This window comes from Mytilus trossulus, chromosome 5 (assembly GCF_036588685.1).
Source record: "Mytilus trossulus isolate FHL-02 chromosome 5, PNRI_Mtr1.1.1.hap1, whole genome shotgun sequence".
In the NCBI taxonomy this organism is placed as follows: Eukaryota; Metazoa; Mollusca; class Bivalvia; order Mytilida; family Mytilidae; genus Mytilus; species Mytilus trossulus.
In genome coordinates, this window is record NC_086377.1 from 33,385,201 (window position 1) to 33,403,302 (window position 18,102).

The 18,102-nt window shown below is 32.8% G+C and overlaps 2 protein-coding genes and 1 long non-coding RNA gene across 3 annotated transcripts in view; 2 read left to right on the plus strand and 1 right to left on the minus strand.

The window, feature by feature from the left end:
- The window catches only part of LOC134718777 (uncharacterized), a 2,264-nt gene extending 880 nt beyond the window's left edge, over positions 1 to 1,384 (plus strand). Inside the window, exon 2 of the long non-coding RNA XR_010107436.1 lies at positions 818 to 1,384. This is a non-coding gene — a long non-coding RNA (uncharacterized LOC134718777). The remainder of the gene's footprint in view (positions 1 to 817) is intronic.
- LOC134718776 (sulfotransferase 1C4-like) overlaps positions 1 to 2,458 on the minus strand; it is a 19,064-nt gene extending 16,606 nt beyond the window's left edge. Inside the window, exon 1 of the mRNA XM_063581498.1 lies at positions 2,322 to 2,458. Coding sequence (XP_063437568.1) covers positions 2,322 to 2,365 — 44 coding nt within the window. The 5' untranslated portion in view covers positions 2,366 to 2,458. The remainder of the gene's footprint in view (positions 1 to 2,321) is intronic.
- LOC134718775 (chitobiase-like) lies at positions 2,260 to 16,710 on the plus strand. The gene is made up of 11 exons (XM_063581497.1): positions 2,260 to 2,396; positions 4,499 to 4,665; positions 5,745 to 5,773; positions 6,788 to 7,483; positions 7,915 to 8,357; positions 8,945 to 9,552; positions 10,289 to 10,358; positions 11,025 to 11,199; positions 13,067 to 13,307; positions 14,148 to 14,291; positions 14,957 to 16,710. Exons 2-11 carry the CDS (start codon positions 4,535 to 4,537, stop codon positions 15,003 to 15,005), a joined length of 2,586 nt encoding a protein of 861 aa, XP_063437567.1. The 5' UTR covers positions 2,260 to 2,396; positions 4,499 to 4,534; the 3' UTR covers positions 15,006 to 16,710.
- The last annotated feature ends 1,392 nt before the right edge of the window (positions 16,711 to 18,102 follow it).

Below are 18,102 nucleotides of genomic sequence, written 5' to 3' on the forward strand. Positions count from 1 at the left end.
TATCAATGGAAAAGTGTATTTTCGAATTTTCCTTGTTACATACTATTTCCGAATGTTGTTTAATTATTTTAAGGTCATACAAATTTAAAAGAATAGCAAAGATCGGCTGTACTAAAAATAGATTTCTTATCTTGATCTCTAATCAGGTCAATCAGTAAATGCCCGGATGTCATACAAACATTGTAAACATGGCGTATGTATGATGTTGATATTTTCACGTACATTAACTGATAAATCTAATTAAATGGAAGTTGCTCCGGTGAAACATAAGTCTGAAGGTGTGAAACATTGTTGTTACGGGACATGTAATAGTGACACAAGATATAGACATCGTGATGACATGAAGGATGTGAATATTCATTACCCAGCTATGACGTATCGACCGATGTTTGCTATTGGACAAAATGCACAATAAATTACTTTAAGTTAGTAACATAATAGCAATCCTTAATGCCACATCGGATTCGAAATTTGCAAATATATATGCATAATTAAAATGTTAAATATTATAATATCGATAATGCTGTTGTATTTAGATTTGACTTTGTATTTTTTCACTAGAATTTTTCATTTAGATAGAACATTTTTTTATATGGTTCTGTTTCCTGTATCCATATATACCCTCAATTTTCCGGCTTAAGTTAGCTAGCACAGTGAAGTCTTACATTCTAAATAGATGTTGGAAGATGTGGTATGAGTGCCTTATCCCTTATGGCATCGCCTTGTATAGTCTAGTTTTAAACAAGAGTCTTTTAGGATTTTTTATATTCATAAGAAGTATACATTGGGTACTCATTTGTTTATTTCTTTATTATAGGGGCAGTGAAATAATTTTTATGAAGATTTGCTACACTGGATAAGAATTAAACAAAAGACGGATTCAGAAAAGTGCCAAATGAAAGTGTAGCAGAAAACAAAAGGAACACTCTTGTGAATAGATTGCAAAACAAGGACATAACTGTATAAACCTAATGAAGTGAAATTACAGAACCAGGAAGTAAGTGTATGAAAATGATGAAGTGAATTACAAAACTAGGAAATAATTGTATGAACCGAATGAAGTGAAATTACAGAACTAGGAAATAACTGTATGAACCTAATGAAGTGAAATTACAGAACTAGGAAATAATTGTATGAACCTGATGAAGTGAATTACCGAACTAGGAAGTAATTGTATGAACCTGATGTCAGAAGTGAATTACAGAACTAGGAAATAACTGTATGAACCTGATGAAGTGAATTACATTTATAGGAATGAAACATCATGAATATACTTTATAATTTTCATTCTAGATCTGATGTTGCAACGTGTAGTTACATAAAATTAAACTTTTAAGAATTTGCTCCTTGTCTAGCTAAAATAAATTATGTATTGGTATTCATATCTTTGTATTCATTATTTAAGAAAAATAGGTAACATGGATGTGTTGATTTAATTCATTCAAATATGGGTACAATTCCTGGAGAGAAAGATTAATTGATTGTTGTTTGCTAATAAGTCCAGTGGCAAAATGTTCATGCATGTTCAGGAAGATGGAGAGAAAAACAACGTTGAGCCAATGAATGTAGATACGTTGGGCCATTGTTGTGCCAACATACAAATGTTGTCTGGGACTAGGCTAAATTTGGGTTCCAGATTGGTAACAAATGATTATATTTAGGTTCCAGATTGGTTACACAAGGTTCTATTAAGGTTCCAGATTGGTTACACAAGGTTATATTAGGGTTCCAGATTGGTTATACAAGGTTCTATCAAGGTTCCAGTTTGGTTACACAAGGTTCTATTTAGGTTCCAGGTTGGTTTTCCATAACGTTATATCATAACGTTCTTACAACGTAACTGGTAGTCCACACTTTTACGTTCCTACAATGTTAAATCACAACGTTCTCACAACGAAACAGAAACGTTCCTGGAACATTTCCTGAACGTTTTTGTGTTTTGTGGGGAGACATCAAGTACCCCATTTTATCTATATATAAATATAAGCTCCAAAATAATGCATGTTCATATTAGAAGCAGGACGGACTAGAACCACAAGTTGCACTTCCTAGAACTATATGATTAGAAAATTAAAATACACCAAACATTTATAAAACTTTAAAATTTTAATAAAGGCATTACATGTATTGATATATTTTCCTTCATTCTGTACACGAAAATTCGAGGTTATTAATAAAATTTGTAATGTAAAATAAAAGTTTACTTTCTAAAAATCTTATACCCGCGAGCCTCCTTAAATCTATTTTTAACAAACAAAGAAAGATAACCTTTACTGGATTATTACAGATAAGTTAAACATAAACAAATTCAACATTTCTACCTGTTCAACTGTTCAACTGTTGTCCTGAATTGACGTGTCGACATGTTGTGTAATCAATATATATGTAATTCAAAGGTAAGTTTTATTTCTATTTATCTGAGGTCTAAACTGTATTTACACTTTTAAGTTGATACGAGCACCATATATGTCCGTATAAAAATGTCGAAACATAGATAAACTCCATCTACGGAAGTTTTGAGGCTCAAGTAGGGTATTTTACAAATTGAATGATTAAACATTTAAAATTGATGTTTTCATGAATCAATTAAAGAGATACATTGATATTAACTGTGTATGTCACAGTATCTAAACGAGACAGGAAGTACATGTATGTTTACATTATTGTAGTACGTTGCTGATTGTACATGTAACATTTATGGGAATACCTGTGTATTACATGTATTACATTTATTTTTAATGTGAAAAGTTATAATGTGCTATAAAATCATACTGCAAAGTGTTTGTGTGTGAAAGACATGCTGACCAACTCGCTCAAACTATAGTAATTTGAACATATTCCAATTGTACATCGCCAGTCCTACATATAAAGTAACATACTACATGTAGCCGGTGTCTTGGTCCGTTTTTCTAGTTTAGTTTATACATGTCAACATGTGTTATAAATTTGTTATCAATATGTTGACAATATAACCGTGATAACAAAGAAGAAATATTTATTTTATATAATCTATATGACAAAACTAGTATATTCATATGTACATGTATATCAATACTATTCAATATTTATAAAACTGTGTATAGTTTGATAGTCAATACATATATATAACGATATTTGAAGTCGTGATATTTTATGGGGCATGATTTGAAAATCTTACATAATTCACAATGAAAAAAGAAAAATCGTCATTCAAAGTCGCGCGGTATTTGCCAATGTGCTAGCATTCAAACTTTTCATTGAACCAGGCATTCACCATGTTCACAAAGTTATATTTTATTTCTGTTTCACGATGCAGCGTCTATGCTTAGTAACATAATAATGTACATTGTACATGTGCATTGTAGCTTATAATTGTAAGTGCATGATTGTAAAGGCGTTGAAAGTGTTTCAGTCAAAGCGTTTAATCCCAAATAAAATTATAGAAAGATACATTTATTTCAATATTGCTTGTGTGGTAGGGGTGGGTAAAAAAAATGGGGGTCATGCAATTCGCAACAGCATAATTTATTGCACAAAGGCAAAAAAATAAATATAATTCAAATCACATAACCAATTCAAGTTCTTGGACTACAGTTATTCTGTGTCAGAAACATATGTGTGAAATATTTAATAACCATCAAAATTCAGACCTGTATCAAGTGCGAATATTGTGCACATTTTTGTCCAAACTGTTCATGGTTAGATATCTGTGGTGGCGTACCCAGCTGCGCTTAGCGAAACAATTTATACAAGTACCCGGCCACGTCCATTCTGATCAGTATTTTTATTTGTATTCATCTGATTAGTCTATCGAATCGAGCTTCATGGGGAAAAGATAATAAATATCAAAAGCAACCAAAATTAATAATTCTTCAATTTTCAACAAATTTAATAAATTTTTAGTTGCTATTTCAATACTTGTAGACGATTATAGAGGAATATTACCTTGAACACAAGGCGTTTTGACCATGCATAGCAAATTACAAATAAGGAATTAGGGCATGCAGTAACAAAATACATTTACCATTGAATTAAAAAAGAAAGTACATGTTATACAGCTGTCACGATGCATTATACATAAATCGTTGCCTATATTTTGAATGAGTGATTAATATTGCTATACAGAAAATTAAAAGAAGAAAAAACATCTTAAAAATTCACATTTTTTTTTATTTTGCAGACCGAAAAATAAATACAAGTTAATTAAGTTCCCAAGATACCGTCACGTTTAGAGGTCTATATATGATTTCAAATAAACTCATCAAAGAAACCAGAATTGAAATTTTATATTTACGCCGGACTCGCGTTTCGTCTACAAAAGACTCATCAGTGACGCTCGAAAAAAAAAAATGTTAAAAAGACCAAAATAAAGAACGAAGTTGAAGAGCACTGAGGACCACAAATTCCTAAAAGTTTTGCCAAAGACAGCTGTAAGGTAATCTAAATGTATTTTTAATGAGAAGCAGGATACAGTCGTGTTTAATTAATAGTTTATCATTGATTGTATATACATTTGTAGGAAGTATGATTAGATGTACATGTATCCCATAAGACCATGTTTTCCTTGAGAATGAAGAGAACCATTAACTGGACCAGCATGGGTTTTCTCCGGAAGTTGTTGATAACTGTTCCTCTGGTAGTAGTGTGTATACTTATCTTCAGAACACAGTATTTCAAAATGAAAAGGTAACAAATTATTCTGTATTTTGCCACGCCTAGACGGAATCAAAAAGCGCAACTAACATGACTAAATAAATAATAAATATAAAAAAGAAGATGTGGTATGATTGCCAATGAGACAACTATCCACAAAAGACCAAAATGAAACGAACATTAACAACTATAGGTCACCGTACGGCCTTCAACAATGAGCAAAGCCCATACCGCATAGTCAGCTATAAAAGGCCCCGATAAGACAATGTAAAACAATTCAAACGAGAAAACTAACGGCCTTATTTATGTAAAAAATAAATGAACGAAAAAATATGTAACACATAAATAAACGACAACCACTGAATTACAGGCTCCTGACTTGGGACAGGCACATACATAAATAATGTGGCGGGGTTAAACATGTTAACGGGATCCCAATTCTCTCCCTAACCTGGGACAATGGTATAACAGTACAACACAAGAACGAGTGCTGTTTTCAACGGCGTCGGCGTCAATAACGTGTTGGTTTATTGACATAGAAATATTTCCTTCTTACTTAACCCGTATGAGTTTATATTCTTTTCACTCTAAAAGTTTTATAGTTTACAAGTAACCAGTATTTTGTTAAGTCAATTGAAAGGGGACCTCAGACTCTTGACAAGTCATTATATAGTACCTGGTAAGCAGTTTTTTAAGAATTTGCGTTTCTTGTTCCCTGGGAGATTAGTTTGTTCTAGTTTCTATATATATTTATAAACAACAACTAGGTTACAGGCATACTCGGAACATTCATACATTAAATGTCACGAGGTTACTAATTTTTGTTAGCATTTATTTCTCCATATTACATTTGAGAGTGGATTTAGCTAATATAAATCATATTCATTTACAATCCCGTTGCGGATCCAGAAAGTTGTGGTTTCGGGGGTCAGAACCGCTCCTTTAATGACGATCAATGATTTTGAATGCGGACATATGGTAGGAACCCCCTTTTTAAATTGATAGATCTGCACCTGCAATCTGATAAAAAAAAATATATAACTAGAGAACACTATTTCAATTATATTGATACATAATAATAAACATTCATTTTATATATTTTATTATTTTAGCACTGTAGACAGAATTGGTGATGATATAGGTAATAGTTTTATTATATACTCCTTTGAACGATTTAGTATAGTCATACTGTCAACGTACATATATATTTGTTCCACCTAACAGAAGTGCCAGTGGAAACTTTATTATAAACAATGTCATAATACCTGTACCTGTCGGAACAAATATTCTATACTATTTATTCCGTTAGGAATATCGTGCTGTAAAATTTATTCCTGTGGAAATAATATTCCAAAATGGTTTTTCCATTTGGAATTTATATTATGAAGGAACTTCTATTCCGTGGCAATACATCTGTATGTACATTTAAAGCTACATGTATGTCAATAATCAATACAGCATATTCTGCACCTTTGCGCATGCCTCCAGTGATGTTTCAGACATCTATATAGTGATGTCGATGTCGGTTTGTTTGTTCGTCCGTTTTGTTTTAACATCACAATCAATTCTACAATACATATATTTAACCAGCAAAATTATAATGTTTTCTTTGAAAATTGAAGGCTAAATCTTTTAAAACAATTAAACAGATAATAAAGACGGACATTTTGGTGTATTAATGGAAATGACTGTATAGAATTTTTCTCCGATATGAGTAGATGTTTGAAACCTCAGTTTTTAAAAATCGAACCTAGCGGAACGGTGTACAACTTTGATATTTAACTAATTGTCATAAAAAAAAATATCAATCTTATTTTTTTTATTTAAAATTCAGACTTGCGGAACAGTGTAGCATTTTATAAATAAACTTATTATATTAGAAATATATAGTCGAGAGTTTATAAATACTAAAAGGGATTAAAAACAATATTGAGTGCAATACTCTGCATGAAAATATATGGTTGTACATTATACATAGTTAACATTGTGTAATCTTTTTAGTTTAGTATGGTTAAGCGTTGATTCTTGAAAAAGAAACCGTGAGCCCCGGATGTCGAATGGTTTGTATATATATATAGAAAGGAAACAGAACCACTAGTAACATAAATTCTTACGACAATGTACACATAAATAATGATATAATATTTTTTTGCAGATTATGAAACACCACAAGGGAAAATAGACTATATTGCTCAATATCTAGATGTCCGATGGACTGTGAAACAAAACTTACATACGTATGCAAAACATGTGCTAGTTTTCAAAAATACTGGAACACACACTATTGAAGATAAATTATGGAAAATATATTTTCATCACATTCGGATTGTAGAACCGAAAAATGACATGATTGACGATCGATATCAACATAATATTCTTCTTGGACAATCAGGCTTGAGAGTTTCGCATGTTTCCGGTCTGTTGTATTACATATTTCCAGATAAATACCTATACAAACCCTTGAAACCTTCCGAAGAGTTATCGGTTCCGATAATGTCTTCCCATTTCCAACTATCTAAAACTGACTCATTTCCAAACTGGTACGTTACCGGGCCTAATCTAGCACCCCAAATTATAAAAAGTACCGAGGGAGAAGAATTGGAATTTGTTTCCTCATTTAATCACCCAGATCAGTGGAAGAGAAGTAAAGAAGATGAACACAATCCGTATACTGCGAAAGATCGATACAATATGAGTAAACACAGTTTTAAGGATTTAGCTAAAACGAGGAAAACTATCATACCAACTCCAGAGGAAGTCCGTGTGTCGGAAAAGTCCGTTGTATTTGATGCTTCCGAATGGGTTATATTGAGTTCTGTTGATTTTCCATCCGAAGTTCAGTTTCTAGCTGGTAAGCAAACTAATAATAAAGTAATAAAAAAAAATCTTCGTTCTCATCATCTTGCATTCAGATCAAAATTCAAAGCAATAAATTTATAGGTTTTGCTTTGTCTTCATATTGACCTCAGATCATGGCCTCTGTAAATATGTTGCATTATTATGCCAACCACGTTTTAAGTAGTAGAATATAATTGAGCTTAAACGAAGGAGTTGAACAGATACAATTAAGTTTATAAGGGTATATAAATGTACAGATATATCTGGTCTGGCTTTATAACAGGACTATCAATATATGTGGGAGATGCCTTTTTATTATAACTTTTCTTTGGTATTTCGTTATGCACAGTGTACATAGTGCTTGGGGTATTGCATTTTCAAGTTATTTAGTACGGCTTTAAATATTTAAATTCGTTGAATAATATATAAATAGAATTTCTTTAGATAAACTTGCGATGAAAATTGTACAGAAAACAGATAAAGACAAATTTATTCAGTTTTCAAAAGGATCGCCAACATTCCATAAACATATCCAAGAACAAAATAATGAAGCTTACGAACTGCGAGTCGATGCAGAGTTACAGAAAATATCCATCATATCACCTACAAGCCATGGAGCCTTTAATGGTTTACAGTCATTACTTAGCTTGGTTGACGAATCAGTCCATTCCAAAGAGAAGTCTTTACAGGATGTACATATAAAGGACCGACCAAGGTTTACATATAGAGGTCATATGGTTGACTTGTCCAGAAATTTTCATGGGAAAGAAACAATAATGGAATTGCTGGATATAATGGCTATGTACAAACTAAATAAATTACATCTTCATTTGTCAGACGACGACGGGTGGAGATTACAAATTCCTCAGATACCAGAACTGACAAAAGTGAGTCCTGCACTATTATTTGTGTATATATTCCAAGTAAGAAGGTTATAACCCAAATGTTGTCGTCACAAAACATTAACCCATCCCTCTTCCAAGTCAGAAAAGCAAAATTTTAATCCGTCCTTCATCATTCTTTGTGTACCAATCCCATTTGAAGTCTAAAAGGTTGTCGTTGCAAAAGTTTAACCGTCCTGCAACACTATGTATGTTCCTATCCCAAGTCAGAAGGCTGTAATCCAAAGGTTGTCGTCGCATGCACTTGTCTCAGAAAAATAAATCCTATATATACCTTAATTAAGGTATAAAGGAAATTTTTAATGTATATAGGATTTCTTTTTTGAGACAAGCAGAGTCAAAAGTGTAACCCGTCCTGAAAAATTCTTTGTGTACTTATCCCAGTCAGAAGCCTGTAACCGAAAGTTTATCGTTGATGGCCGTCTTTCATAAGAAAAGTATACTTCTGAAAAGCACATTATTTTAATACCAGAGAAACACATAAACCATGCTTTAAACCTTTAACACTTACATAAACTTAAATTTTGCATCTATCAATTTGAACATATTTCATGTATTTTTTTATGTTGTAGCTTGGTTCAAATAGATGTCACGACGAAAAAGAGACTATATGTCTGATGCCGTCACTTGGTTCTGGACCTCATAAAACTAGTCTCGGTTCTGGTTATTATACTGTCAAAGACTATCAAGAAATCCTAAAATATGCCAATCGACGCCATATTCAAATTATACCGGAAATTGATATGCCAAGTCACATGCGCGCTGCACTTAAATCGATTACACTGCGTCAACAAAATCGCAAAGATGAAGGAGACTTGTATAAAATGACAGACAGTGAAGATGGTAATAACTATCGGACTGCTCAAGGATTCAACGACAACTCTGCGAACCCATGTCGTCAGGGTCTGTATAACTTTATTGATGTAGTCCTGGGAACACTCGTATCCATACACAAGGATATACAACCTTTGACCTTGTTTCACATTGGAGGAGACGAAGTACCCGCGCGTGCGATGAGAGATATGAAATGTTCTGTAAATCGAAATGATATAAAGCAATACTTCATAGAGAAGATTGTTGGCAATACAAAATTTAACGAATTATCGTATGCTGTTTGGGAGGATGGACTTCTGAAAAATAATACACCATATTCTTTAAAAAGTTTGGGTGTAAAAGAAAGGTAATATTTAAATAAATGACTTATTTTACTATGATTAATTCTTGTTCAAATACAGTAAACAGTAAAATCACAAAAAATACTAAACTCCAAGGAAAATTTAAAACAGAAAGTCCATAGTAATCAAATGGCAAAATCAAAAAATTAAAAAACATCAAACGAATGTACAACAGCTGTCATATTGCAAGTGATCACCACCTCTGTGGTCTCGGGATGCACGTAGTTGCTCACCTCTGGTCGGCAAGGAGTCCGAAAAATGTGTTTAAAGGATCGAGAGTCTGAAAAATTTGTCTAAGGGGTCGGAATCTGACCAATGTGTCTGAGAACGTTCATACGTATTCCTGCGGACTATTACTTTGTGAACTGGAGGGCGGTTAAGACAAAATTTTACAGGGGGTCCAGTAGCCAATGGTACTGAAATTTTTTGGGGCACCTAGCTTTTCAAAAGAATGTTCTTATATGGCCAATGCAAATTTCCATATTTTCCCTGGAGTGAAATTTTAAAGCTTATGTCCTTTATAAAATATAACAATTTGAATTAATTCGGCGAAACGAACGTGGTATTGAAAACAAAACTGAATTTATATAGATATAGAAAGATTATATGTATATAATTATGTAACTGAATACTCTCCTGTCTTTCTTGTACTTTCTATCACTCTTTTACAGTCATAGCAAAACATAATTATATTAAGCAGTGAGTTTACATTTATAATTTTATATTTATATTTTCTTTTAGAGATCTGTATGCCTTTGTATGGACAGAACATAATAAAGCGTTGTTTAAAGTAGCAAATGCAGGTTACAAGGTGAGATTGTTAATGAGAGTGTGGATGGGGTTGTAAATTAGGGAATAATGCACAAAAAAAATAAAAAATACAGAAAAATAGACCAGTGGCGGATCCAGAACTTTTCCTAAGGGGGGAGGGGGCGCTGACTGGCCTAAGGGGGCCCGCTGACTGACCTAAGGGGATCCTGCTCCAATCATGCTTCAATGATTCCCTATATAATCAACCAAATCCCCCCTTGATCCGCATATGTAGACTAAACTAAAAAAAGGAAAGGTAATTTTGAACTTTCTTTATGAATGTTTCACCAGCCACTGAAGTAATGACAAGTAAAATATCGTAGATTGTGCCTTGACGTATAATTTTAAAATAGTTATATACATGTATGTGTAGCTTTTAATAGTATAAACTATGTTGGTCTGTGTAGCATTTCATAATGTTTTATAGACAACCCGAAGGTTACCGTTTCTTCGATTTTGATACAGGTTGTTTTAGGAATGTTTAATGAAAAACGACATGGTCATTTTATTTCAGGTAGTTAATTGCCGCGGAACCTAACTATATTTTGATCATTTTATTTCAGGTAGTTAATTGCCGAGGACGCTATCTATATTTTAATCATCATGTTATTTCAGGTTGTCAATTGCCGAGGAGCCCATTTATATTTTGATGGTCATTTAATTTCAGGTAGTCAATTGCCGAGGAGCCTATTTATATTTTGATCATCCGTATGAACCAGATCCAGAGGAAAGAGGCTTATACTGGGCTACTAGATACATCAATACTAAAATGGTTTTTGGGTTTGACCCATTGAAAGGAAAAGAAGGTTATGGGTCCCTGGACAAACCAGAAAATATTGTAGGTAAGTAGTAGGTATTAAGAATAAAATCATATTAATAATACCCAGCTTTAAAAAAAAACATAGCTTTACCTCTGTCCGTCCCTCTGTAATGTTAATATTTCTCGTTGCATCTTTCATAGGAACCAAGGACTTATATACATCCCTGTAGGAACTAAATTACAAGGATTTTCTAAAATTTATTTTCAGTGTTTACATGCCTTAGCTATAGTGATGTATTTTAAGATTCATCACTCAAGAATTCAGTTTACCTTATTTTTTTAGCTGGCGGGGCAAAACATTTGTTTTTTATCAATATATATATAAAAAAATGCATAGAAAATAAATTGTAAATGCTATAGAAGCTTCTTCTTTCACAAGCAAGTAGCGTATTTAAACGACATTTCTTTTTTGATGGTTATCGAAGATTTTGATGAACAGCTCTAGTTGTGTTCCACTAACAGTTAAAATGCAATGATAATTTATTTTTACAAACAACGGTCTTTTGTACTTGCATGTGAATTAATGTTTTATATTCTGGAGTTTAGTATGAAGTTTGTTATTACTGCACTAGTACACAATTTTATTTAAGGGTAAACTAAAACACTTTTGCGGGTGCGGAATTGTTCGCTGTGTTGAAGACCTATTGGTGGCTTCGGCTGTTTGGTTGGGTTGTTGTCTCTTTGACAAATCTCCCATTTCCATCGTCGGTTTTAGTTATGTTTTTCAGTACCTCTTGGTGTGTTTCAGTCACTTCACGTATTAGATATTTATCACAAAAGGATATGAACGCTTTAAATGAATATTAAACTTGAGAATGGAAAAAGGGAATGTTTCAAAGAGACAACAACCCGACTATATTGCAGACAACAACCGATTGCCAACAATGGGTCTTCAATGTAGCGAAAAACTCCCGCACCCAGAGGCGTCCTTCAGCTGGCGCCTCATCAACTATGTATACTAATTCAGTGACAATGGACGTCATAATAAACTCCAAATTATACACAAGAAACTAAATTAAAAACCATACAAGACTAATTAACAAAGACCAGAGGCTCCTGACTTGGGACAAGCGCAAAATTGCGGCGGGGTTAAACTTGTTTTTTGAGATGTTCATATACAAAAATGTGGTATGGAATTTCACCAAGGGAAGCTACACCCACTACTAAAAATCAAATGTCAATCAGCTAGAGACATAGGAAGAATTCCTCCAAAGGTTAAAATGCTAACCGGCACATACATTCTGCAGTCGCACAGAATCAAAATGTATGAAAATGTGTCTTATGTGCCACCAAGGGGACGAAACGCTGGAACATTTTTCTTGAATGCGAAGGGCTATCCGGTATCAGGAATGCAATCATGGATAAAGTTAGTGCCAGCCATTCTGAAGGGTTCAATAAATGTAGACTTTCATGAGCACACATCAAAAGTAAAGATGCAAATTCTTCTGGTCATTACAATGCTACGGGAAAATTTGAAACTAGACACAAAATTAATGGCCAAAATAGAAAACTGTAGCCGCCGACTTCTCTTTTTGTTACACACCACCATATATAGTTTCCTGTCAAAAAGGATGGAAAAAAGGAAAAGGAAAACGTAAAGGTGTAATAACCCAATAACTGTGATACGGAAAATGAACACTGTGTAAATAACTTGTATATAAAACGGAAATTTAATGGTATTGGACTGTTACTGCACTATATATAAAGCACGCAGGTGGAGAATATTTCAGTTTAGACATACTTGTGCCTTTATGAAGACACTGGTATGGTTCTCCGATATAGGAGGTTAAAAATACAGAGGTAAGGTAAGGATTGCCAATTATACAACTCTGCACAAGAGACAAGATGACACAGAAATTAACAGCTATCTTTATATTTGTTTATATTAGGCATGCAATCTCAGCTGTGGACTGAATTAATCAGGACAAAGGAACAATTTGACTATATGACATACCCACGTCTACAAGCAATGGCTGAGCGGGCATGGCATAGGGCAGAATGGGAAACAACAGCGGATCAGATAGAGTTTGAAAGGGACTGGATAAAGTTTGCCAACAGTCTTTCATATAGGGAACTCCCTAAATTGGACAGAATGCACGTGAATTATCGTCTACCCCCTCCAGGTGCAATGTAAGTATAAAAACAATATAGATTGATAAACACACATCCGTTGAACTCTTTTCAAACAGGGAAACACTGATATCACTGATCAGCAGTGAATCAGCAGTGAATCACTTAACACACACACTCACACATCTTGGTTGTATCCATTACGCAAACTTTGAACATACATGTAGTGTTTCGTTGGCTATTTTTCCCAACATTGTCATTGATTTGATTTGATTTTTGGTGTTTTACGCCACTTTTAAGAACCACATTTAGGCTATTCCGTGGCAGCCAGTATTTATTGGTGGAGGTAGCTGGTTTTCAATATTGACACACTACACAAATATATTGTTTTGTTTAGCTTTTCTCCTATAGTGAAACAATAACACTCGTATTGTTTTGTTTTGGATTAAGCCATATGTCCGATAAGGAATAATTGCAATTTACAAAGATACAATTTATTGTTACTAATAAACGTCTCAATGTGTATGTATTCGTCAAACTTGGTTAACAAACTTGTGGTCTGTTTAATGTGGTACCTAACACTACAGGGAGATAACTCTGTAAAATCAGCTAAACGTTTTAATTACGTTGTGTTGTTAAGGGAATGTTAAGCTTCTCAATGATCAAAATAAGTGTTGTCAAACTGCTATATAACCAGTGTAATTTTTCTGATTAAACGGTTGGTTCTAATTTTTTGAAATTTTTATATTTTTGTCAAAGGTTCAAAGTAAATACTTTGTCAAAATTTTAAGAAAATTAAACAATCCAAATTAATTTTAGTTCAAGTGTTGGGTACCACTTTAAAGTGTAAATCAATTAATCCACTAAAAGCTTCATCATGCTCTGAATCACGTTCTTTAGAATCAAAGACGGAATCTTGCATGTAGCCTCTGTGTTCCCTGGACTTCCCATAGAGTATAGTGTAAATACAGGAAGTCAGCCTCTAGTCTGGAACAGGTTAAAAGGAGGAGAACGAATTACAGAAACAATTAGTTTACGAACGTTGTAAGTATCTTTAACTTAAAAAAAAACATGCATGAGTGAATAAGGTCAACAGTAGTATATTACTAGTATTAAATAGTCATAAATCAATTAAGCGAAAACCAATCTGGGTTACGTAATAAAAACGACGAAAAGCAATCAACTATTAGTAAGAGGAAAACAACGGAACAACGCAAACACTTAACTGAAACAAAGACGAACGCCAACATTCATAAACAGACTATTTGATTACATCTACCATCTTCCATACTTGGTACAGAACATGTCAAGAATAAATGGGCGGTTTATTAAACCTGGTTATAAAGCTAGACAAACCTCCAGCTTATACAGAAATGTTAAAAGTACCACAAAAATACAACATCACGTTGCAGGTATACAACTTAAAAATAAACGCAAGAACATTAAGGACAGAGAAATAAATAAAATGTAAAAAAGAAATGAAGGTGATATAATTAACCGAAATGGTCATCTGGTCGTTTTCAAGCTAGTCTTTGAGACAACTGACTGTAGCAGGAAACATCATTGAGCACGTGCCATACAATAAGACAAGCAGACTTTTCTTATGAGTAAGATTGTGATGCCTTCCAGCAGTTTCAGAGAAGTTTTGTTTAATGTGTTTTCAAATATTCGTGATCACTTTCTTATATCAGTTATTTTTCTTTACTTAGGTCACCTGATGGAAAACGTCACAGCAGAGAGGTCTATGTTCGTCCATAAGTTCTTGTGAATGACAGGCGTTGGGTTACAATACTATATAGGAACAAGAAAACAAATAGTCTGGACATAGGAAGAATGGTTCAGGGAGCGTCTTCAGAGGAAATGCTACTGAAATTAAGGTGGTACCTAACACTACAGGGAGATAACTCTGTAAAATCAGCTAAACGTTTCAATTACGTTGTGTTGTTAAGGGAATAATAAGCTTCTCAATGATCAAAATTAGTGTTTATCAAACCTCTATATAACCAGTGTAATTTTTCTGATAAATTGGTTGGTTCAAATGTTTTTATTTTTTTATATTTTTATTGTAGGGTTAGACTAAATATTTTGGTAAAATTTTATGAAAATTAAACGAGCCAATTAAGTTTTAGTCAAGGTGTTGGGTACCACCTTAATCATGTTCTTCAACAACGAAAAATGCTTTCAGGTGCAATCAAACATTAAACATAGCCGTATGCACATTGTTATGATCATGAATGTGAAACTATTATAGTGCTTTTACATTTTCTACAAATGATAGTGAGGGTAAATATTGGATGCTAATATGTATGCTATTTATGTAATGTATGATAATATGTATGTTAGCGTGAATGTATGTTGAATATGTATGTATGTTATGCATGTAATGTATGTTACAATGTATGTGTGCTATGCATGTAATGTATGCTAAAATGTATGTTATGCATGTAATAAATGTTAATATGTATGCTATGCAAAAAGACATGTTATGTGTGTTATCCTTTATGTATGTTGATATATATATATATTTTATGCATGAAATGCTTTTGATATGTACAAATATATATGCATATAATGCATGTTATATCGGTTATTGGCAAGTTACTATTTTGTTTCTAGAGTAATAAGCACATGTATGTTTATCATGTATATTTATGTGATGCTAAAAAAAATATTTTCTTCAAAATATAATGTGGATAATATCTAGTGTATTTTTTATGCCCCACCTACGATAGTAGAGGAGCATTATGTTTTCTGGTCTGTATGTCCGTCTGTCTGTTCGTTCGTCGCACCGTACGTTCATTCGTCCCGCTTCAGGTTAAAGTTTTTGGTCAAGGTAGTTTTTGATGAAATTGAAGTCCAATAAACTTGAAACTTAGTACACATGTGCCTTATGATAATTATTATGATGTTTCTAATTTTAATGCCATATAAGAGTTTCATATCCAACTAAGTTAGACATCACGTGACTTTTGTGACGTATAATAGCCGCCATTTTGTATTATATTTCCCCATATAAAATAATAAAGTTGAATTTTCTCATAAACCTGATCCGTTTTCTTACTTTTGCAAATCAATCCTTGACATTCAAACATATTTCTATCAAACACTGTTGGTCCTTACAGTTTAATTTTTGATTAAATTCGGTCAAATCGGAATCGTAAAACATGCACTTTTTCTCGTCATTTCTCCGTTGACTCAATGCTAAATTACCGATACCCATGTCTACTTTTACAACAAATAAAGAAATTCTGTAAATAAAACACAAACTTTGCAAATCGATTTAGTATATTCAAACATATAGCTGGCGATGAATACTACTTAAAACAGTTTAATTTCAGGGCAAAATCGGTCAAACATCGATTTAAAAAGGGAATTTTCCGAGATTTTTCAAAACGGCGGCTGGTGTATCACATGGAAATGTTGCATCAAATTAATTATTTCTGTAGTAAAACTTTCCTAGATTATATTTAATTTTTCATAAAGAATCTCTGATTTTTCTGTTATTTTCCTTTACTGATATTTCAATATCATTGATTTCAAAATTTCTTAATAAAAAAAAATTATTTTAAAATGTGACACGGGAACATTTATATATTGTCAGGTAGACGTGCAAACCAAAAGCAACCAGGTGACATTCAACATCCTGTCAGTGTGTATACATGTATTACCAGAGTTTGAATTTTGTGATATACAAAAGCTTTCATAAATGTACACATAAGTATCTTCTCCTTCCCGTGTCAAATCAGAAGAAGTATGTTTCATAATAAACTTTAGGAAAATATGAATTTTATGAAAATTTCTTTAAAAAAATATTTTTTGCTTAAGAGGTATTCAAATATTTATATGTTTCTATAATTATTTCAAAGAAATATTCTGATTCAAATTTCATTTTAAACGAATTTCGGTCATTGTTTATGATTTTATTGTTATTTATTTTTTGATTCAATATTTAAAGCTAAATCCAGGCAATGAATCGATATAAAGTTTAAATTGTGTAAAAAAAAAAAGAAGAGTTATTGCATACATTCCAACAGAGACGTATAATACGATTGATCTGGTTTTAACAATATTGTATACCCGATAATATCGTAGACTATTGACAGAGTTATCGGTCCTGAATAGGACTGATATAGTTGGGTATGTGATCCCAATTTCACTGTCCACTGAACATAGATAGTGCAAGTGGGGCATCCGTGTACTGGGGACACATTCTTGTTTTTAAATATTTTTCCACATTTCAATTTTTACTCAAATTTTTATCCTAGTCATTTTAACACTAATTTGACACTTCAGTGTATTTGATAGCATTTTTATTTGACATGTTTGTACACGCTTGAAGGACAAGGGTAACTATGTTAGGGTTGTTATTGCATAAGTCAGTGTATAAATGTATTATACTTGTATATTTTATATTCTCTATGAAAAAAAAAATGGGGATGATTGAAACGTTTACTATCAATAAATGTGCTAGGTTTTAAAATACATTCCAATTTATTGTGCTATAAAATGTTATGTTTAATATACATGCATTCCAATTTATTCAGCTATAAATTATATTATGAAAAATACATTTTTAAAGGTTGTTTTTTTTGTGCTGTTTTTGTGGAATAAGTATGTTGGTAATTTGGTCGTCTTGTCATTCTTTTGACCAATTTGTTTCTGTATTTTTCACTCAAGATTGTTCAGAGTTGCTAGGTCTGATTTGTCAACGTTGGAGCTTCGATTTTTTTCTGCATGAACAGCTTCATCAACACTTGTAACTAGGTTGCCAAAATTATATCCGGGATAGACGAAAAAGACACAAACAGTCTCCGATTCCGATTGACCAACTTATCTCTCTCTCTCTTCTGTTTTT